Source organism: Paramormyrops kingsleyae, chromosome 23, assembly GCF_048594095.1.
Source record: "Paramormyrops kingsleyae isolate MSU_618 chromosome 23, PKINGS_0.4, whole genome shotgun sequence".
Lineage (NCBI taxonomy): Eukaryota > Metazoa > Chordata > Actinopteri > Osteoglossiformes > Mormyridae > Paramormyrops > Paramormyrops kingsleyae.
Window position 1 is genome coordinate 8,093,352 of NC_132819.1, and position 23,006 is coordinate 8,116,357.

A 23,006-nucleotide genomic window follows, 5' to 3' on the forward strand; every position below is an offset into this window, starting at 1 on the left:
TGCCGTTCCCATAAACAATGTTTATTTGGTGAGCTGATGTCTTTGATTATCTTAACAAGCTGGCCCGCTGTTTTTAACCTGCCTGCGGAAGACTTAGGAAGTCCCATAAAAGAAGTGGAAGCTGGGCAATATGTAGTGTAGTTTCTGAAGTTAAATGAAGGAGTCACACATCACTGATGTGACTAACAAACTTCTGTTGCTGAAAGTGTAACTTCTTTCAGCGCTTTAGCCTGGGAAGATGCCAGGATGCCAAAAGTAAACCATGAACATTTTGACATTTCAGGGTTTGGATTGCACTGGTTCTGGAAGCCCTGGGTCTGTGAGTAAACTCCACCGACGCTGCATCCATCAAGTGAAAATCATGTAGTGGTGGGAGTGATGTATGGGAAGTATCTTCAGAAGATGCTATACATATAGACTTTGTCTGTGTTTGTCATGGTCACTGAATGCTTGGACAATGTAGGATCAGGAGTGACTATGTGAAGAAGAGGAGTGTGTGGTGTAGGGAGACTTGCTCCCGGAATAATCGCAGATATATGTTCTTCCACGGTCCCATTCAGCGAAATGCTGGCTTAATGAAACACTATAAGGCTTCCTGGAACAGTACTGTGAAAACTTCCAAAGGCCAATTGTCGGGAAATTGTTGAGGGCTGAGAGTCCAAATCAGAGATGACTGTGGTCATTAATGAGTGTAGGGGGTAGCCTTGGGTGGGGGAGGGGTGTCTGCAGTCTAAAGCCTGTCTGTGTTTCAGTGTGCAGATGGGCCCAAAGGAGAGAAAGGACAGAAGGGAGAGTCAGTGAGTACCGGCTTCAGCTGACCGGAGCCACATTCCCTCCCTGCTCAGCATCATGACTCAACATCCTCGGAGGCATAAGCCTCAAAACAGACTCCATGCTTATCGATTGGTCATTTTAAAAAAAAAAGGTTTCACTTTCCATTTTAGGGCTGGCCTGGCAACTGGGAGAATACGGCTGGGATGAAGGTGAGGACTAAAGATATCTGCTTTTTTCTGTCTGAGAAAAGACTGAATTCAGATGTGGAGACTGACCAACTCCAAGGTCGGTCTATTGATTGAATTCAGCCAGCTGAGCCAAGTCCCCCCCCCCCCCCCGCCCCCACCCTCTCTCTCTGTATCTCTCGCTGACACTCTGTACAGGGGGATAAAGGTCAGAAAGGCGAACTCGGTGGTCTGGGCCTACCTGGAACTCCCGGTAAAGATGTGAGTAAAAGGATATCCATGACACAAGGCATTAGTAAGTTCTGCTGATAAGCGGCCTGCTGATATTTTACCGATAAAGAACGGGGCATGATGTCACCAAGCCGGCTACCTTGTACTGTTCGCCTTCCTGTTTATCTCTGGTGGTGTTGATTTCACCTAAGGCCATATGGATTAAGACTAACAAAGCACCGGAAATCAATACTGCGCCAGTCATGGTCTTAAATGGAAGGGAGACATGTAATTAAAGCAGATTTAAGGCCTTTAATCTCCCCTCACCGCCTGGGATTATACAAAGGCTTGCAGGAGTGCAAATGAAAGTGATAACGCACTTCCACCCGGCGCCGTGTCGGTATCTGTGCACTTTTCCGGTCCCTGACAGGGCCGGAGTGATGTTTGATCTGTCTTTTTGAACTTGTTGGGTGGAACCTCTACCAAGTCTGGCCATTAAACGCTTCCAGTCACCCGGAAGCTCGCAGGAGCCGCTTTCCCGGGGTTGACACTTACAGTGAGGACGGCTCCTGGCTGCAGTGAATCTCCTCCGTGATCGGAGGCAGCTCGCCCGGTGCTGCGCGCACCGTCAGACATCGCTCACACCTGTCCGATTCCTTCTAGGGTCGAGCTGGTTCCATATGTGTCGTCGGACCCAAGGGGCAGAAGGTGAGAGCGGAGCACGTCGACATCAGGCCAGAGCCGAATCCAAACCATTTTCAAGCACGTTTACTTTAAAACTGTCTGGACATGCCGTGGTTTATTCATGATTTTACCCTTTAGTCTTGTTAACTAGCGCTGCGCATGAAACTACAGCAAAATTATCATATGCATTATTCTATAATACATATAAGGACATAACATGTTGCCTTCAGTTACTTTATCCAGTTATTCACTTTGCCACTGGGATTAATTATTGTTTACAAGTATCACTATCATTCAGGTGTCTTGGGAGGGGTCAGTGACCTAATACTTTAAATTAGTAAGGGAAGTGAGTGTGCGACTGTGACTAATGTATAACTAAGAGACCAGTGAGAGACTGGAACGAGTGAGTTGCTGTGAAGCCCCTTAGTGATCAGCTGTATCACCTGCAGGGTCGTACTGGTGAAGTTGGTCCGGAGGGAATGGCAGGGGAACCGGGCCCCCCTGGTCCGCCCAGCATCGGGAAGCCTGGTCCACCTGTGAGTAGGACAGAGAAACGTCCTTCTGCTTTACATGGCACTCAGGGGCGGGGCCACAGGGCCATTCACCCCAGCTGAAAGCTGATTGGCCCCTGGAGTGTCTCCACCCCTGTCAGTTATCAATTCAAAACATATTATTGGCTCATGATAAGGTTAGGTCCCCTGTAAGAATGGTGGTCCCCCGTATACCCCCCTCCCCCTGCTTAAAAAAAATGCTAGAATTCCCCTTGATGGCACTATGAAAAAAGCAAGTTGATTGACAGCAGATAGCTTGTCTTCTGCTACAGTACCTGTCAGGCAGTGGGGTGGCTGCTTATCAAAAAATATGAAGGCAAAAAGGAAAATGATGAAGTCCAGCAGCGATTTGTTCTCAGAAGCTTCTGTACCACGAACACGCATCGTAGTGGAATCCAAGGGTCTAATGGTTCGCCTCATTGCACTTAATTAAACTGCTCTCTGTAAGATTCCTCACTTGTCCTCACCATAGACACCTTGCTTCTGGAGAGTTCTTTCTTGGCTTTTACAGGTTTAAGGTTCTCAGCTGAACTTCACTCAGCACGCTTTTCATTGCTGGTAGAGGACTGAATCGGCGTGCCGAAAGCCCTTTAATGAGTGTGTTTGGCAGTCGCCGAGCCTCTTCAGGGCTGCACTCCTTATAGTGTGGCCAGGAAAATGCGCGGTTGTACACTACAGGCGGGGGGCAGCGGTGAGTCACCCTCTCATACGTCCATGCTTTAACAATGGCGGCGCTGTCGCCTTACAGGGCAGTCCTGGTGGGCCTCCTGGATCCAAAGGAGACAAGGTGAGCGAGCGTGAGAGTCGAGCCTTTTCGCTGGACACTTCTGTTGTACTGTCAGTCGTAAAAAAAATGCCAGTCTTACAGAATTATAGAGTAAAATGGAACATTACCAATTTTTTTTCGGTTAATAGTGTTTCCTGACCGGTATCTGATCTTTTCAGGGAAATTCCGGGCTGCCTGGGAGAGATGGCGAACCTGGTGATCCTGTAGGTTGGCAGAGCTTGTTCATGAACTACTTTTGCCTCCTTGATCTCCTTCATCATCATCATCATCATCAACATGTCTGTGTCTGAAATTAGTTTATAGACTGGCAGTTCAGTTCCTTTAACTGGCTTCTCTGTTCACAGGGTCCCAGAGGCCCTGGGGGGGGGAAGGGAGAGAAGGTGAGTCACGCCTGTGATGTCACACACGGCCAGCTGTGGCCAGAGGGGGTTTGGGCCCTGACTCAGGTTCCTGTGGGCACAGGGACACCCACAGCCTCCCTCTCTCTCTCTCTCTCTCTCTCTCTCTCTCCCTCCCGCACAGCCGTAACAGGGATGGAGTCTGTAATGTACTTTGTCTTCTTCTGTCCCTGAGTATTTCCATGTTCCGTGGTTAACTATTATAGCAGATAAATGGGGGGGGGGGGGGTGCATATAATGGGCCAACAGTGGAAAACTTGGGACTACAGAGCTTTGCAGGCCTGGGAGTGTCGTTGAGAAACAGAAAGGGTGCTTCCAAGTGCAGATGTCTGTCAGCTGTGCTGGGTAGTTCAGACTGCTGCTCAGCACCCAGGAACACCTAAAAATGCTGTTGCATTGCCTCTGCTTAAATTAAACAGAAGCACTCTTGTGTGCAGATCCATGTGTCCGTGTGTGAGTATGTCCGTGTGTCTCCTGCAGGGGGAGCCCTGTGAGCTCTGCCCCACTCTGTCTGAGGACATGGTCAATACTGTGGCCCTGCATGGAAAGCCAGGGCTCAAAGGAGAACCAGGAACTCCAGGAACAGGGGAACCAGGCCCACGGGTAAGGAGAGAGCCATCATTTTTCGTTAAATCAGAATGTTTTTCTGGAGTCTGAGGAATAGTTGCCGCTATTAGATACCATTTCAGGGCTGAGGGAAATGGAAGCATTTTATGACTTTTCTGAAAATCCGAAACACAGCACTCGTGTTGAATTCCGGGACCGTCAACTATGTAAAGTGAACTTCTGTTTCCCTGTCTCTGTGCCACTAAACCTGTCTGGTCCCATTCCTCAATACTGTAACTAAAAGACTGCTATCGTCCTTCGCAGAGGGAATAAAATGAGCCAGAAGATATCTGGCATTAAGCAAAGAGCCATTTTCTTTCCCTCCGTCACAATCAGCAGTTTCTGGAAAGAGCCGAAATGAAATCTTCACGGCATAATCCGTGCATTTCGCTCCACTGTCATTTTAGCCGTTCGCTATCACTACGCTTCCCTTTGTGCACGGAATAAATTCTGTGGAGTGAGACAGATGCACTCCATAAAAGCCTGTGTGCTTTTTCCCATAACGATTTCCAATAATGCCAGACTCCATCCATCATACCTAGTTTCAGAGGCTGAGGTGGGTGGGAGGTGGGGTGCCTACGTCTGGAAATGAACGCTAATCTATCCTGAGCGCAACTGCTTGTTTTGATGCAACCACTGCTTGTCTCTCCTCAAGGGCTTGGATGGAAAACCAGGCAAGAAGGTACGGGGCAACTTTTCTCCAAGCACATCATTGGTCTTTGTGGGCAAGTATGTATGCATTTTTGGGACATCATGTAGCAAACAGGACCTGGAAGTACATCCCGTATAATATCGTAGGTCAACGTCACATTCGGATTTGGATTATAGTTCGTTTACATACGTGAACCTCCATCTCTAATTTTCTGTGCTCCAGTACTGTGGTGCTGACAGCTAGAGCATACAGTAATTATCACTGATTGTTATGGTTAACCTTTTTAAAAATTCACAGGGAGAACATGGGTCAAGTGGAGTCAAAGGTGAAAAAGTGAGTGGATCCCTCAGCAATTAAATATACGAATATGTGCTGAAGCACCCATGCAGAGCATGGTCATATTAATGGTTTCAGATAAAAACAATCTTGTTGAGAGTGCTCAGATTTTTCTAGTATGAGCCGATATATTATCTGGCCTTGACTTCTCTATTCCTCACACCCTGTTCAATTGGTGTAGTGCTCCTTTCTCAGTCTATACCCTCTACGCTCTCTGTAGTGTATACCTCTCAGTCTATGCCATCTACAGTCTCTGTAGTATTCACTTCTCAGTCTATACCCTCTACAGTCTCTGTAGTGTATACCTCTCAGTCTATGCCCTCTACAGTCTCTGTAGTATTCACTCTACAGGTAGTATATAGTATATCTACAGTATATTTACAGTAGTTCATACTTCTCAGTACACTGGGGCAGTGTGTGGCTCAGTGGGCTGCACCTGTGTGCCTGTAAGCAGAAGTTCACCAGTTCAAACCCAGCCTCAGAGCACGTCTGCGGGTCCTTGAGCAAGGCCCTTAACCCCCAGCTCCCTGGCCGCCACTATGGGTGGCTGCCCTTTGCAGACAACTTACTCTACAAAAAAGAACAAGTTGAGGGAGGTGTAAATACAATTTCCCCATGAGGATCAATAAAGTATCGATTATTATTACTCTCTGTAGTGAATACTGCTTAGTCTATGCCCTCTACACTCTCTGTAGTGTATGCTTCTCAGTCTATACCCACTACACTCTCTGTAGTGTATACTTCTCAGTCTATACCCACTACACTCTCTGTAGTGTATACTGTACTTCTCAGTCTATACCCACTACACTCTCTGTAGTATATGCTTCTCAGTCTATACCCACTACACTCTCTGTAGTGTATACTTCTCAGTCTATACCCACTACACTCTCTGTAGTGTATACTTCTCAGTCTATACCCACTACACTCTCTGTAGTGTATGCTTCTCAGTCTATACCCACTACACTCTCTGTAGTGAAAGCTTCTCAGTCTATACCCACTACACTCTCTGTAGTGTATACTTCTCAGTCTATACCCACTACACTCTCTGTAGTGTATGCTTCTCAGTCTATACCCACTACACACTCTGTAGTGTATGCTTCTCAGTCTATACCCACTACACTCTCTGTAGTGTATACTTCTCAGTCTATACCCACTACACTCTCTGTAGTGTATGCTGATCAGTCTATACCCACTACACTCTCTGTAGTGTATGCTTCTCAGTCTACACCCTCTGTTCCCCACAGGGCGAGCCTTGTGCTGTTTGTCCCACTCTGGGGGATTTACCTGGCAATCTGTGGCCTGTGGCAGAGCAGGCCAGCCTGAAGCAGGGGCTGAAGGGTCAGAAGGGTGACCATGGAACGGGCGAGAAGGGCCAAAAGGTGAACAGGATGCCGCTCAGCCGGTTCTGTGCACCTGTTCATTAGATACATCTATAAAGTCTCAGTATAAAGTAACAGCCCGTTGAGTTTTGAAGCTGAGGAATCGCTGACTCTTGTGCAGGGAGAAGCTGGGGCAGTAGGGCTGACTGGCCTCAAAGGAGAGAAGGTGAGTCCTGGTCACACTGTGCATCTGGCAGAGAGTCATATTCAGAATTATTTGGACAACCTGAGGTTTCTTCGCTCCCTAAGTAATGATAAAAGCTCTTGGGTGTCCATCTCCTGTTTTCTGACTTCTGAAATGTGAATTCGGAGTAAATGTGAAGGAGATTACGTGCCACATGTCCCGATACTTCTCTGTAATCATTTATTTGTCAAATTCATCCACATACTTGCACAAAAAGAAATGTTGAACTCCAGCACAAGCGGTCCTGGTTTACTTACTTCTTCTGAGGGATCTGAAGTGGCTTTCAGGTCCGAGACGGAGACCTTCATCAAACTTCATCAAAACCACACTGAATCAAAGTCCAGGGCAGGCCATTGAATCACTTAACAACATGTACCAAGGCACAAAAGAAGTCGAATCTCAAAGATGTATTTAAAAAGAAGCTGACTAATCCGCAGTCTGTCAACTAATGTGTCGCTCTCCCGGAGGAGACGAGGGGCAACAAACGCAAATGGAAAAAGTTCAGGCTGAGGGGCAAATCAAAGTAATTCCCATCCATCCAGCGATGTGACGGATGACACATAAAAGAAACTGCCTCTCATTTATCCTCGCCCAGGAGAACAGGAGCCGTTCAGAAATCTGTGAGAGGATGACGGCGTGCACTGTAGGACTGTGCCAAACATAACAAGGGAACTTTATCACAAGGCTCCTGTCAAGTACAAGGCGGCGATGAACCGGTTAGGTGGTTTGTCAAGCTCTGTGGCAGAAACTGAAAAGTTGTTGATTTGGAGTGCTTGGGATATCTGCTGGACTGTACACAGCACCTAACAGCAGTCAGTAGCGCTCAAGCGTCCCATTGGTGTGGTCTTCCAAAGGGTGGCAGAACAGCTTTGCAGTCATACTAGGAGATGTAAACACTCATTACTCATGGGGGGTGTAAACACTCATTACTCATGGGGGGTGTAAACACTCATTACTCATTGGGGGTGCAAATACTCATTACTCATGGGGGGTGTAAACACTAATTACTCATGGGGGGTGTAAACACTCATTACTCATGGGGGGTGTAAATACTCATTACTCATGGGGGGTGTAAACACTCATTACACACGGGGGGTTTAAATACTCATTACTCATGGGGGGTGTAAATACTCATTACTCATGGGGGGTGTAAACACTCATTACTCACGGGGGGTGTAAATACTCATTACTCATGGGGGGTGTAAACACTCATTACTCATGGGGGGGTGTAAATACTCATTACTCATGGGGGGGTGTAAATACTCATTACTCATGGGGGGGTGTAAATACTCATTTGCTCTTCATCTCAGTTGTGAGCTGATGCTTTAGGTTTAGCTAAACATGTCCAGATAGATGACAATTAACAGGTGACATCTTAAAGCTGACTTTTGATAAATATGTTCTTTGTGTTCCTTTCACACTACTGAAATCGATCAATATATTAGATTAATTATCTATTGTCTGTGTTTATCTGTTGGTGTATTTGTCCATGTATTCGTTTATCTGGCTGGACCTTTAATGACTAAAGACCTTTATCATAAGAACATAAGAACATAAGAAATTTACAAACGAGAGGAGGCCATTCGGCCCATCAAGCTCGTTTGGGGAGAACTTAGCTAATAGCTCAGAGTTGTTAAAATCTTATCTAGCTCTGATTTAAAGGAACCCATGGTTTTAGCTTCCACTACAATAGCAGGAAGACTATTCCATACTCTGACTACACGCTGTGTAAAGAAGTGCTTCCTCAAATTTGTTTTAAAATGTTCTCCCGCTAATTTCCACTTATGGCCACGAGTTCTAGTATTTAGACTAATATTGAAATAGTCATTTGGCTGAACGGCATCCAGACCCGTTAGAATCTTATAGACCTGAATCATATCCCCCCTTAGCCTCCTTTGCTCAAGGCTGAACAGATTCAGTTCCGCTAACCTCTCCTCGTAAGACATTCCTCTAAGACCAGGAATCATTCTCGTAGCTCTTCGTTGCACCTTTTCTAAGGCAGCAATGTCCTTCTTGAGGTATGGTGACCAAACCTGCACACAGTATTCTAGGTGGGGTCTTACCAAGGAATTATATAAGTGTAACATCACCTCCCTTGACTTAAACTCCACACATCTAGAGATATAACCCAACATTCTGTTCGCCTTTTTTATTGCTTCCCCACATTGGCGAGAGTGGGACATGGAAGCATCAACATACATACCGAGATCTTTCTCGTAATCAGCTACCTTTATTTCAGTGGAACCCATAAAATATCTGTACTGTATATTTCTGCTCCCTGCATGGATTACCTTACATTTATCTGTGTTAAATTTCATCTGCCAAGTATCAGCCCATTCGCTAATTAAATCCAGATCCCGTTGGAGCCTCTCTGCTGCTAGATTAGTATCTGCTACCCCGCCCACCTTAGTGTCGTCTGCAAATTTAACCAGTTTACTGTATGTATTCGTGTCAATATCATTAATGTAAATTAGGAACAATAGTGGTCCTAAAATTGAACCCTGCGGTACCCCACTATAAACGGAGGCCCACTGTGACATAGTGCCTCTAATAACTACTCGCTGCTTCCTATCAGTTAGCCAGTTTTTGATCCAAGCTGCCACAGTTCCTAAAATTCCTGCAGCTTTAAGCTTTAACAAGAGCCGTTTGTGGGGGACAACATCAAAGGCTTTCTGGAAATCTAAGTAAATCACATCATAGGCCTTTTTGTGATCAATTTCACTTGTAGCTTCCTCAAAGAACTCAAGCAGATTCGTTAAGCAGGATCTACCTCTCCTAAATCCATGTTGGCTATCCTTTATAATGTTATTTGCATCTAGGTAATCTACCATTTTCACTTGAATTATAGCTTCCATTATTTTTCCAGTAATGCTAGTTAAACTGATTGGCCTATAGTTTGCCGGATTACTTCTATCCCCTTTTTTGAATATGGGTGTTATATTAGCATGCTTCCAATCTGATGGTACCACACCCGCAGATAACGATTTCTGGAATATTAAAGTCAAAGGTTGGCTAATAATATCCCTCATCTCTTTCAAGACTAAAGGTAAGATGCCATCAGGCCCCTGTGATTTATTTATTTTGAGTTTAGCTAGGCTTAGTATCACATCAACCTCAGTTATACATATATTGGTCATAGACGATGCTGTATTCGTATTAATTGGTGGTAAGTTACTTGTGTTCTCTATTGTGAACACCCTTGAAAAATAATCATTAAACTCATTTACCATATCAATTTCGTTATCAATTATAAGGCCCTTACTATCCTGTAAATTAGTGATTTCAGCTTTTAGTGCTCTCTTGGAGTTAAAATATTGGAAGAAACCTTTACTGTCATGCTTAGCCTCCAATGCAATTTTTCTTTCTACATCCCTCTTTGATAGCCTAATGTCATTTTTTAACTCTGCCTGTAGACTTAGATACTCCTGCTTGATTTTGAAATCATTAGTTATTTTCCAGTTGTGGAACAGAGCCCTTTTCCTCCTGACTTTATTCTTAATTTCCTTAGTAAACCACCTTGGTTGTCGTTTCCTAGATTTAGTTTTGCTGGAAACAGGTATGAAGTCCTCTTGCACTTGCAACAATGTGCTTTTGAAAAATTCAGTGATTTATGTCCTGGGATGTGACAACAGAGCCGAGTTTGTCCTCTGCTGACCGTGTGTTTAGAAGACTTGCTGGTCTCTTCGAACCTTTCGGGGGATGCATGGTTATACCTGCCTATTTAATGCTTATATTGGATAATAAGGCAAAATGACAAGCGAAAAATGTTATGATTTATGTGAAAGGTACTTCTACTGCCTGGAAACATTTAATGTGGTATTTTATGGTATCTTTGATAACTGGAAATTGTAATTTACAATTATTTATTAAATATTGCAGCCAGCTCTATAGCCTCTATTCTACACATAAAGTTATGGTTTATAAACTTCATCTTCTCCCCATCAAACTGCCTCTCTTACCACTGTAAGAAGATAATGGCTGATGAACTGCATAAAGCACCGAGCCAAATAAACAGACTTGGCAGCAGAATAAAGCTGATGCTGTTTACTGCTGGAGACAAATCTTGGAGTGAGACACATGATGATTGTAAACAAGCATTCAAATGCAGCCTGTACCTGCAACACACCCAGGTGCAAAGGGGAGCTCATTGCATCGAAACACAACTTTTCACTCACTGATATAGAGGCTTCGTTTAAATATGAGCTACATCATATAAAAGAATAATGACATCATACATAGGTAATGGATAAGACTGCAGCTTAAGGTGTATTATAAATTATGTTATAGCATTTTGATTAATTTTGAATTATGTTTAACATGGTAACATAAAAATGAAATTATTCACTACAGATCGTTATAATGGTCTCTTTTTTGTTTTTGATTCCTCATCCTGTTCCCCGCCTCGTGCCCATAGCTTCTGGGACGGGCTACAGACCCCCCGCGACCCAGAAGGATAAGCGGTTTGGAAAATAGATGGATGGATGGATTAATATATATTTAAAATTTGGTTATATTTGTTTATGTGCTATGAAACTTTAACACATACATTTTGAATATGAACTTAATTTATGGAGGAAAAAAACTGAAGGTGTCAAATGTTCTCAAGACATTACTCAATGATGACCTGTATGGTGTTACATGGACAGTCTGCAGTAGGACCTCATGCCCTGCCTGGTGTGGCTGTGAAGGGGTAGGTCTAGGTCTTCCTTTAGGCCCCTGAGGGTCCCGCAAATGAGGTTGATTCTCCAATTGCTGACCTACTAGGCAGAGGATCTCTGGAACATCGATGGAGTTCAGATCCAGTTGTTAAGAGTTGATTGTGTGGGTGCTTCTTCAGTCTGCAGTTGGTCTTTTTTGACCATTGATTATATGAAATGACAGCAGTGTAGTAGGTAGTACCCAGGATATCAATAAGGTGAAGTGTGATGGTGGTTTTTTGATGGAGAGGCAGAGTCCTGGGTGGTCCCTCTTCCTCCCCCGACTGACACCTGTCTCTGGCTTCCAGGGTAGCCTGGGTCCCAGTGGAACAGAGGGAGTCATGGTGGGTATGAGCCTGCGTACGCTTTCTCTTGCTCTGGATAAGATGAAGTCCTCATGCATATACAGGAGATGTTGGTGGGTTTCTGTTGTTCCAGGGCGAACCAGGACCAAAGGGGGCACAAGGCCAGGCTGGGTCCAAGGGCGGAAAGGTGAGTCGTGTCGTGTCGTTTTTCCATCCCCATGGCTTTCACCCTTTAGAACAGTATTTCCCAACCCAGTCCCCAGGACACCCAGACAGTCCACATTTTTGCTCCCACCCAGCTCCCAACATACTGTGCCAGGCATTGGCTGGGAGCTGGTAGGGGATGAAAATGTGGACTGTCTGAGGGTCACCAAGGACTGGGTTGGGAAATGCTAGCTTAGCTCATCCCCCAACCTGCCCATTGGGTGGGTTTGCGCTCAAATATGCAGATTTCCATAAATATTCCAAACAACTTGTTATTCCAGTGTTTAATATATAAAGGGGTGTATAGAGGGGTGGCGACACCAGGGCACTAGCCCCAGCTAGAAGCTGATTGGCCTCCTGAGTGTCCTCTCCCCTGTCACTCATCAATTCAGAGCATATCATTGGCTAATAATAAGGTTGGCCCCTCTGTATGAATTATGACCCCTCTTTTGTGTCCCCCGCCTGTAAAAATTCTAGAATCACCCGTGAATGTAGTCATGCAAGAAAGTTAGTATCCCTATAATGTATGTGGTTAAAAAAGTTTCTTCAAAGCAAAAAAAAAAATGAATATGAATGAACAAAATGTTAATGTATGAATTTTTAAAGGTTTGGGTGCAAGTGAAGTATGGAATTTGCTGAGGGGGCACAAGTAATTGTAGATTAAGCACGTTTCCTGTTCGCAAAGGTTGTGCTTTGCGGGTATCATTCAGTTTGTCATGTTCCTACTAGGGGGAGCCTGGCATTCCCGGCCTGGGGGGCCAAGGACTCAAGGGAGAGAAGGTAAGGTGTGTGTGTGTGTGTGTGTGTGTGCGTGTGTGTGCATGTGCACGTGTGTGTGCGTGTGTGTGTGTGTGTGCATGTGTGTGTGTGTGCGTGTGTGTGCATGTGCACGTGTGTGTGCATGTGTGTGTGTGTGTGTGCGTGTGTGTGTGTTCGTGTGTGTGTGTGTGTGCACGTGTGTGTGCATGCGTGTGTGTGCGTGTGCACGTATGTGCGTGTGTGTGCGTGTGTGTGTGTTCGTGTGTGTGTGTGTGCGTGTGTGTGTGTGTATGCGTGTGAATGAGTGGTCCCCATAAGGATATGTTTACCCTACATATGCGTGCGTGTGTGTGTGTGTGTATGTGTGTGTGCATGCGTGCGTGTGTGTGGGAGGGTGTGTAGATTATGTTTATATTACATTGTGGGGATCGAATGTTCCCTACAATGTAATAAAAACCTGTTATTTTAACATTGTGGAGACTATTTTTCACACAAAGATCTCTGGAAAAGATCGAAAAACTAAGAATGCCCAAAGTCTCCTGTTTTGTTTGATTACTTGTGGTTAAGGTAAGGGATGGTTAGGGGTTAAGGTCGTCATGTCCCAACATGAGTTTTTCTATAGTTTCTATAGTTTTTCCCACAAAGATATAATTACAAGCCTGTGTGTGTGTGTGTGTGTGTGTGTGTGTGTGTGTGTGTGTGTGTGTGTGTGTTTCTATGAGCTTATATGATTTCTGAAAAATAGAAAAAATTCAAACCTTTTTGCAAACCCCAACTTCACTGTACTGGTGTGCATGTTGAACATTAGATGTCACTGCACTCCTCCCTACGCACCCCCCTGCCCGACCCCCCCGGGTCCTCCAATCCTGCAGGGTGAGCCGTGTGGTCCGTGTGAAGCGGGACTTGCAGAAGTCGGGGGCAGTCCGACTGTCATGAAGATCCCGGGACCCCCTGGCCTGCCGGGGCCCCCTGGTGTGGGTGGGGTGGGAAGACAGGTGAGCTCATCGCATCAGATTAATGAGCACAGAAGCTGGGAGGGGGGCGTGATTATGATAAATATGCATTATCAGCCTCAAACTGTCTGCCGCGCCATTAGCACGTATCGGATTCGTGTATCTTGGAAGCGTTATTGGCAAGCAGAAGAATAAAGAGGCTTTCAGGAGCTACTCGTCTGTGCTTGGCTTCTCTCCTTTTGTGAAGACGAGTCCAGTTCAGTCCAGACCTGCTCATTTAATCACAGGACCGACGGACTAACCTTAAATAAACCACTTACAAAATTTGGCAGGCCAACTGTAGTTTTTATTCATTTATTTTACAGTTAGTTACAGTTAGTCTTTTTGGAGTTGGCAGCTGCTTACAGCTATAAAAATCAAAGAGAATTAAAATATTGGTACAGTGTAGCGATATTGTGGCAGTCAGGGTGATGATGTCATACTAACATGCTTGGTGTTATTTTGGCTGTTTGTAGGGGAGACCGGGACCTGTGGGGCTGAAAGGGGAACAGGTGGGTCCGTTACATTAGATTATTACATTAGATGAGCTTTATTGATCCCAGATGGAGATTCCTGTGCATTCAGCAGTGAGTACATAGAGCACAGACGAACATACATGCAGTGCGAAGCAGACAAGGCACAAAGACAGTACACAGTGCAAACTCACAGTGTGCAATATGAATTGTTAGTGTAAATACTGCTATTGGTTAAACATCACGGTTGATGTAGCAAGTAGAATGATGGATGACAGTGATAGGTGACATTGCAGTCTCAGCACTATGCCGGTTCCGGCTTTGGATGTGCAAAGGCATGCTGCTGATTTGGCGTCTCGACGCAACCGTGCCACATGTGAAGGTTGGGCTGGGCTACAGGATGTCAGTCTGTCGTTAAGGCCCAGAAATTATGATGAAGCATATGGCAGCAAGCATGCAAGTGATGCACGTGTATCCCTGGGGAGGGCAGGGCATACAGGGGCTTGCGGGGACTCCAGGCACTCATGGGGAGCCAGGGAGTGACGGCCAGCCTGGGATCAAAGGAGAAAAGGTTTGTCTGTCCTATCAGTCTGATGCATGCTCTGTTTACCAGCTCGCCTGTTTCACTGCGTCCCTGAGTCTCTTCACCTGATTATGTTGTTTATTTTCCATTATTCATCCTCGGCATTCGCGTCTGTCTGCTTCCTCCTGTATGTGTCTGCCTGTCTGTCTGTCTTCAGGGCGATTCCTGTGATAGCTGTCCGTCTCTTCTGGACGGAGAGACAGACGTGGTTGGCATGCCGGGAATAAAGGGTGAGAAAGGAGACTCCGGCCCCCCCGGGATTGGCATTCCTGGGAAGAATGTAAGTCTGCTTACTGCTCCCCCCTCCCCCCCCCCCCCCACCCCGACTTGAAATGAAATGAAGTGAAGTGATGCTTCATTTGCCATTTGCACAAGTACAGATACTTCGGAATGCTTCTTTTCACGTATCCCGACATGCTCTCCTATGAGACACGCATATATAATACTGTGCAAATGTCTTAGGCAGTCAAAGATAATGATGTTTAAATGATCTTCAAAACTATAATGTCTACCAAAGCGTGCCAGCTTACCCATTTCAAAACCTCTCCTAAAGTCACCACAGTATTTGCAGCAACCATCCAATACACCCATGCACATTTTGACTAAATCACTACCACACCACATATGGCTAATCAATACCTCATTGAGTTTTTAAACTAATTTAATTAATGAAATAAGTGAGCCGATGGCGAAATTGAACAAATACATGGAACAGCTGATGTGCCGAGGAGAGGTTTGGGAACTGAAGCGGTGTTGTGTTGACTCTTAATTTGCATATGATCTAATGTTAAATTGTGTTTTTTATTCACGGTTAATATATACTTCCTACTAAGGCAGCATGATTCTGGGTAAAACATGAATCACAATTTTTTTTTTTCACACAGAATCGAGATCATGATTTTCTCTCATGATTCTTGCCCAATATCTTTCTCTAGTATTTCTCTTATTAATACTACTACTGCTACTAAAATAATAATACTTTTATTTTCCTTACTTATTGTCTTTATGAAGATGGAACAACACTAGTAGAGATGCACAATATATTGGCCAACATATCAGTGTCGACTGATATTCATTAAAAATCAAGAAATTGGCATCAGTGTGATGTGTCAGTCTTGGCCGATATTGATGGCTGATATTTAAACTTTATCAAAATTCAAAGTTAATAGCACCAGAGCTGAAAACACAAATACCAAAATATTGGACATGATTTCATTGGACAGTCAGCCATTGTCTGTATTGGAGGACGAGGGATTTCATCAGCTCATTCTCCGATTATTAGACGTCCCTGCTACTGGTCTGTGACATGTTTATAATCCATTTTTAAGTCTTGCCCGCAGATCGATCTTTCCAGAGAATAAAAGAAATAAGTAACGTCACTCCGCTAATCTGCGCTGGCATTTCCGATGAGGAACGCTAATCGTCAGCTTACGCCTGACCTGCTCTTTACTATAACACCTGTGTATCTGCCTCCCCTTTCTGTCACGCGGTGTAACGCACTCCTGTCATTTGATGGTACAGCTCATGGAGAAAATGGAGCCCCTGGTTTGATGCAACAGATCTCCCCACTCGTGCAAACGCGGCAAAATCGGTGACATTTTAAGAATGAGATCGCATTGAGATCGAGGAATCGAGACTGAGATTCAATCTAATCGTGCAGCCCTACTTACTACCCAGATAAATATCTATAACATTTCCTTTGGCTGCCTCAGACTTTAGCACAGTACATGCAGCAAAGCCGGGTATCATAGAGCAGGTTCCGCCATTTTTCCAACACGCCTGGAGCTTCTCAGGGGTTAAGTGCCTTGTTCTTGTGCCTAGCAGAGATGTGACTGTTCTGACCCCCTACCGACTGGGTCATCTGGGATCTGAGGAAGATATCCTCCGTCCTAAACTATAGTCACTATCTTTTTTTAAAAGATTATAATGCGAAATTTACTTTTGTTTTTTGATCAAAAAAAACATGCAAATACTGTTCTGTCTGTTTGCCTTCTCCCAGGGCATACCGGGCCCCCCAGGTCCACAGGGCATACAGGTGAGTGAAGGGGTTTTTATTTGAGCAGGATAAGGTGCATGCCAAGAAGTGTGTTAATCTCCCCACACACATCACCGATGCTTTGATCTTTAGAGGATTATGAGGCTGCTGAAAGACACCTCTGAATGCTGCGTGCTTGTTAAGGAGCTGTGTGCGGAGGTCCTGTGCGGTGGCCCTGTGCGGGCTTTATCTGATGCTGTGTTTGAGGCTGTGTTATTGGATTAAGATGCTCCACTGTGCGCCTCTGACCTGGTGCTCTGTGCTGATAATGTGTCATGCAGGGTGAGCCAGGAAGTGCAGGAACTGGGAGGCCTGGACCTCAAGTAAGTGTTTCCTGTTAAAAATGTTCATGATTCTGCGTAGTGATAGTTCATCGGGGTAGGTTATCGGTTTTTGAGTTTAAACCTTCATTAGATCGTAGCCCTGTATCCATCCTGACCCGCGCACATGGCAAACATCTCATTGAGTAATGTCAGGTGAAGAAGAGGAAGTTTGGGTTTTCCTGTAAGGTTGGCGCCTGACCTTAGATTTGCTGTAAGACAAGCAAGGCAAGCAGAGCATAACAAATCCAGATGTATTTTTAAAGGGATGCCTGATCTCCTTCCCCTTGACATGTCGATCAGAGAAGGCTTTGTGTCGCTCATATGTTTGCGCAGTCTTTGAATGAGTCCTTCTCTTGCCCGCATTTTCTTTGCTAGGGAAAGGAGGGACCTAGAGGACCATCTGGAGTCGCTGTAAGGCTGCTCCCGTTCCCCCAACCCCTCAGCCGGCACGCGGGACGGGCGCCTCACATGACTCACCCAGGGTTTCCTCGTCATCCCAATGGAGCGGCTTGCAAATAGCGACAAACCTGCTCAGAACCCGTATAAGCGTGGAGTTCTGTGTTACAGCCCTTAGCACACACACCCCCCTTCATGCTGTGTGATCCAGGAGTCTGTGCTCCTTATTAATGATGATAAAAGCAGTGTTATAGCCTCGCTGCTGCATTTAAGCTATGACAAATGAGCAGGTGGGAGAACTGTAATTTAATCTGTGTGATTTGTCGTGATTAAATTGCAGTGTGTTGGTTTTTAAAGGGCCCCCCCGGACAGGACGGCGCTCCTGGACCAGTGGGACTCAAAGGAGACAAAGTAAGTTGGGATGAGCCTGCTGGGCCGATCTCCAAAGCCCCCCCGGCCTGTTTGTGGAGGCGTGACCAGCGCTGCTGCGCTATCATTGATCAGATTTTACCTCCCCAGGGAGAGACGGGACCCCAGGGGCCAGAGGGACCCCCAGGCGCTGGAGTACCTGGAACCCCGGTAAGGGTGCATTAGATCTAAGGGTGTTAGCTAGTGGTTTAATTTAGTATCATGTTCTGTTAGCAGCCCTTGAGTATATGACCGTGTTTCTCCTGTGTTTGGAGGAGAGTTTGTGTGTCTGAATGTGTTCCTGCTCTTTGGACCCTCTGTAGGGAAGGAAAGGTTCTGCTGGGTCGCCTGGAATCCCCGGTCAGGATGGACAACCTGTGAGTGAGCGAGCTTGGCTTCCTCCTCTTCCTCATTTGCTCCCCCCTTTCCCGTCATTTTCTTGATGTCACCATCGGGCCCCTGAGCGAGGCCCTAAACCCCCAACTGCATGAGGGGCCGGCTGATCCTCCCTTCTAAAAACAATGTGCTTTATAAATAAATAAAATGTAAATGTGATGAACATGTTCTGATGTTATAGGACCCTTATATGTGTGTTTTTTTTGCCTTAGGGTGCCAATGGAGCTAAAGGGGACAGGGTAGGTTTGCTAGTCGACCATCCTCAAGAGTGAAGAGAGGTGGCGCTCTGGAGCTCATTTCTGTAACATTGACTATGACTAGACGTGTTCTAGATTAGAGCAGTAGCCCTATGTTGTGTTCAGGGTAAGGGCACCTCCCAGAGCAGTGTTCCCCAATCCGGCCCTTGGGGCCTCGCAGATGGTCCATGTTTTTGCATCCTCCCAGATACCAGGAGCTGAGAGGGAGCAAAAATGTGGACTATCTGCAGGTCCCTGAGGACCAGATTGGGGAGCGCTGTGCTAGGGGAATGGCTGTGAATGTAAATGAATGCATTGCTTCGCAAGGGAAACTCAGACCCACGGAACGGAGAGGTGATGTCACACTGAGGCGTCCCTCTGCTCTTTTTAGGGAGAGCCAGGAGAGTGTAACTGCCTGTCACCCAACTACAGTGGAAACGGAGGCCCTGTGAGTAAAACACGCAGCCACACCGACGGTCACGTGCACACGCATTGCCCCCGGATGCACACACAATGCTGCAGTGAGCTGCTCTGACATCGATTGCTTTCCCCTTGCAGGGAGCCCCTGGAGGTCAGCATACCTGGCAACCAGGTCCTCAGGTCTGAGTGACGCATCTTTATCGCTCTATCATCGTAAATATGCTGATGAATAATCACCATAGGACTAATAATATTATAATGTTGGGGTTGTTGATGAATGTTGCATTGCAGGTAGAATCTCGTGAACCATATTAATCAGTGTGCCTGCTTCTTAGCTAGCATCCATGAGTTATCGCACTCTGTAAACATGGTCATAGGTATGATACCTAAACAGTTGTTTTGAGTGTTTTGCATTCTGGTTCCGGTCCGGCTCAGACTGATATTGAGCAGCCCTCCATCTGGTTCATGTCACAGGGACCCCCCGGACCTCCCGGACCCCCCGGTCCTCCCGGGCCCCAGGGGTTCATGGGAATCCAGGGACCGCAGGTATAGTGTGGGCTGGGTCCGTCGGCTGTGGCACGGCCTTTTGGCTTCTCTCACTGGGACAGCGGGACACCCCTCTACGTCCCAACCCCCCCCCCCCCCCCCGACACCCTTTCCCTTCATCACTCCGCTGCCTGGCTTTGTCGGGTGTGCTTGGGCAGCTGTGGATTCTCGCTAAGACTGATCTCAACTGCAGTAAAAATGTACTGGGAAAATGATGCTACAAAATCAGACCACTTCTATATAAAAGATAATTTAGCAAAAATTACAAATCAAAATAAAACAGTAAGTGTAATTTAGATATAAAATAATATTTTAAATGATTTAGCTAGGTATTTAATCAATGCAACAGTGACTTAAAAACTTGTTTTTGCTTAATAAGTATGTTGTAACTAATTTTAAAAGTGCCACTTCTTGCCACTAACACTTATGAGGAGCGCTTGGGAGGGAAGGGGTGCCCAGTTATGACATGGGGAACATGGTGATGACATCACCATGGCAGCAGACTCTGATTGGAGGAGATTGGCCCCCAGTTTGTGCTGTGCAGAAGCAGGCTCTTGCATGCCATTGGCGCTTTGAGCGAGGCCCTGGGCCCGGACATCTTCTTGCTTTGCTTTTCCACATTTTTACCAGGAAGTTTCTCCCGTGTTTCCCCTGTCTCTGGGTTTCACTTCCGTCAAGCAATTGCGGAGACGACGCAGCAGCTGTGTAATGAAAATGAGATTTAAAAACAAAATCTGAAATAGAACTGCTAATACTTTCTGTGCTATTTAAGTAATGCAACACTAATTTGGAGAATTGAAAAGAGAATTTATTATTGTGACTCAAATACTGTAAAAGCCAAATCTCACGGCTGAAGTACAGCATAAAATCCTGATATGAGAAGGTCAAACATTAACATTGCTTGTTAAACATGACCCTCAAAGGAGTGGTCCAGAATCTCCGTGTGGGAGAGATTTCTGCTCTTAAAGACCTGGCAGAGCTCACTGTGAGCTGGAGAATTAATGAAGTTTAATGCAGAGCTTTTTAAAGTAGTCTGTGCATCCATCAACATTAACTACAATTCCTTCCCCCTCACTAACAGACGGTACCACAGACTGTATGGGAATCTGTAATGGAAAACATCACGCAAACACTAGAGAAGTATGATAGATAGTAAATTATATGTTGTAAGTTTAGTGATATGTTTTGTGTTTGTTTTGGTTTCCCAGCATGTTCTCTGGGCGTTTGTTTACTGATCAGATCTTAAAATCTGAAATCTGCTAATTTGGTCTGTAGCAAAGCATTCTGATCTGTGTAGTTCTGTGTGACTCTGCGAGCAATTCTCACATAGTGAACCCTGCTTGGTCTTTAACCTGGTATTGTGATTATCCTCTAAAAGACTCCTAAAAAGAACCAAACTGTAACCTAATTAACGACTGGCAATAAAATAAGGGAGCGCCAAACTTTTCTCCGCACGCACCTGTGCTGGCAAGGGCTATGGCTACACTGTGCCCGCAGGCTAAGGCAATTCAACCCCAGTTCCTTCTTTCAGGGTCTCCCTGGCAACGATGGCGTACCAGGGAAACCGGGCCTTCCCGGCACCTCAGTAAGTAACCAGACTGAGGGCGGAGCTAGTGGAGGAGCGGAGAGGCTTGTGGGCGACCCCTGATGCGGAGGCGGGGTCTTGGTGTCTGCTCTTGGACTGGAGTGCTTGGGACAGACATTTCTGATTTGTATTTAAAACGGGTGCCCTGTAAACAATGGAGGTCCGGTTCCAAGATGGCCGACAGTGCCGTTTGTGTTCGATGTTTATAGCTATGCAGCCAGATTCCATCGGGATTTTCTTCACACGGGAAGGAGCTCAATGGAAGGAGCAGCATTCCCTGTACGCTATCCTCTTCCCTCCCGAGGGATTCACTTTTTATCCGTTATTTCTCTGGCAGAGTCACATGCTCAGCAGAAGCCGTAGTCTGGTGGGAAGATGCATTGCCAACAAAGATTTAGCTCAGTCTCAGCACAGGGCGCAATAAAACATGCTGAGAGGACCCCCCCCCCCCAGCCGCAACCCCCCAGCCAATGTCCCAGTGCTCCAGTCCAAACAGCAGCAGGCCCAAACCGCCAGCTCCTCTGCAACACTGGTAGCACAAGCACATCTGTTATATGTCAATGGATTAAATTCAGCTCTGAAGACCTGACCCATTTTAAGCCCTTCACGGCTAAATAGCCAAAGCTAATCGTCCAACAATTAAACATGCAGCCCATTAGGCACAGTTACTGCAAAAAAGTTTCAAAATAAGCAAAAAAAATATGCTTCTCAAAATGTAATGTATTAAATAGATTCCTTAAACTGACATTCCACATTGACATATAATTTTTGAGACCATTTCCTTTGAGTGATTCTAATTATGTTTGCAGTATTAATTAGCAAACTTTGCAGTTTGCCAATGTTAAAGATGCACAAATCGGTGACAGCACAATTTGCTCTGGTTCTCTCGTAGTCAATGGTCTCACTGCTCAGACTGTTAAACGCTCTAAACTTTGCTCTCTCTAAACCATGTTACAGATCATCCTGTGGTGTTGAGATTTTGCAATTCCGGCCTCTACCCTTTTTTCCCAAACACCACAATCAACCCCCTATCCTTTAGCATAGACCTCACACACACACTAGGATTCTCAAATATGCAGTCTAGTCTTTTTAGCCAATAGCAAGTCCTTCGTTTCCCTTTCAGCCAATAGCAACAGGTTCCCTTATTAACTTCAGCGTTTAAGACCATGCACTCCTTCTCACTCTGAGCCAAGAGGAACATGATTGTTTTGGCTAGGAATATACAAAAATGGCAGTCTGTCCATGTTCTAAACATTGATCTCATTTATTTATTACGATAGAGACTTTCAGTTGACCGCAAGGACTGTTCAGTCGCACTCAGATTACTATAATGGTTGCATTACACATTTAAGAACATAAGAAATTTACAAATGAGAGGAGGCCATTCGGCCCATCAAGCTCGTTTGGGGAGAACTTAACTAATAGCTCAGAGTTGTTAAAATCTTATCTAGCTCTGATTTAAAGGAACCCAGGGTTTTAGCTTGCGCTACACTAACAGGAAGACTATTCCATACTCTAACTACACGCTGTGTAAAGAAGTGCTTCCTCAAATTCATTTTTAAAACGTTCCCCCACTAATTTCCACTTATGGCCACTAGTTCTAGTATTTAAACTAATATTGAAATAGCCATTTGGCTGAACAGCATCCAGACACGTTAGAATCTTATATACCTGGATCATGTCCCCCCTTAGTCTCCTTTGCTCGAGGCTAAACAGATTCAGCTCAGCTTTATCACAGAGTTTTGTGACCCATTTTTTGCTACTCACAATTTACAACAATGTTGTTCCCACTAATGTAGCAAAACCACTTGAGTGAATTATTGTGCAGTGCTTCTCAAAGTGGTAGCAATGCAGTGTGAACTCCTCACAGCACATGTCCATGCTACGACCTGTATGGATAAA

At 45.4% G+C, this 23,006-nt stretch overlaps 1 protein-coding gene across 3 annotated transcripts in view; it reads left to right on the forward strand.

Annotated features, from left to right (window-relative positions):
• col16a1 (collagen, type XVI, alpha 1) overlaps positions 1-23,006 on the forward strand; it is a 72,034-nt gene that overhangs the window by 32,480 nt on the left and 16,548 nt on the right. For 2 of the 3 annotated variants that reach the window (XM_023832053.2, XM_023832057.2), the window contains 32 exons: positions 284-319; positions 753-797; positions 945-983; positions 1,158-1,220; positions 1,833-1,877; positions 2,303-2,389; positions 3,153-3,191; positions 3,350-3,394; positions 3,536-3,571; positions 4,070-4,192; positions 4,851-4,877; positions 5,145-5,180; positions 6,428-6,562; positions 6,684-6,728; positions 11,752-11,787; positions 11,882-11,935; positions 12,682-12,732; positions 13,584-13,706; positions 14,180-14,215; positions 14,667-14,747; positions 14,917-15,039; positions 16,759-16,794; positions 17,076-17,117; positions 17,493-17,528; positions 17,871-17,924; positions 18,033-18,092; positions 18,245-18,298; positions 18,530-18,556; positions 18,945-19,001; positions 19,112-19,153; positions 19,448-19,519; positions 21,051-21,104. In XM_023832053.2, coding sequence (XP_023687821.2) covers positions 284-319; positions 753-797; positions 945-983; positions 1,158-1,220; positions 1,833-1,877; positions 2,303-2,389; positions 3,153-3,191; positions 3,350-3,394; positions 3,536-3,571; positions 4,070-4,192; positions 4,851-4,877; positions 5,145-5,180; positions 6,428-6,562; positions 6,684-6,728; positions 11,752-11,787; positions 11,882-11,935; positions 12,682-12,732; positions 13,584-13,706; positions 14,180-14,215; positions 14,667-14,747; positions 14,917-15,039; positions 16,759-16,794; positions 17,076-17,117; positions 17,493-17,528; positions 17,871-17,924; positions 18,033-18,092; positions 18,245-18,298; positions 18,530-18,556; positions 18,945-19,001; positions 19,112-19,153; positions 19,448-19,519; positions 21,051-21,104 — 1,839 coding nt within the window. The remainder of the gene's footprint in view (positions 1-283; positions 320-752; positions 798-944; positions 984-1,157; positions 1,221-1,832; positions 1,878-2,302; positions 2,390-3,152; positions 3,192-3,349; positions 3,395-3,535; positions 3,572-4,069; positions 4,193-4,850; positions 4,878-5,144; positions 5,181-6,427; positions 6,563-6,683; positions 6,729-11,751; positions 11,788-11,881; positions 11,936-12,681; positions 12,733-13,583; positions 13,707-14,179; positions 14,216-14,666; positions 14,748-14,916; positions 15,040-16,758; positions 16,795-17,075; positions 17,118-17,492; positions 17,529-17,870; positions 17,925-18,032; positions 18,093-18,244; positions 18,299-18,529; positions 18,557-18,944; positions 19,002-19,111; positions 19,154-19,447; positions 19,520-21,050; positions 21,105-23,006) is intronic. The other variant, XM_023832056.2, reaches the window with a different exon arrangement.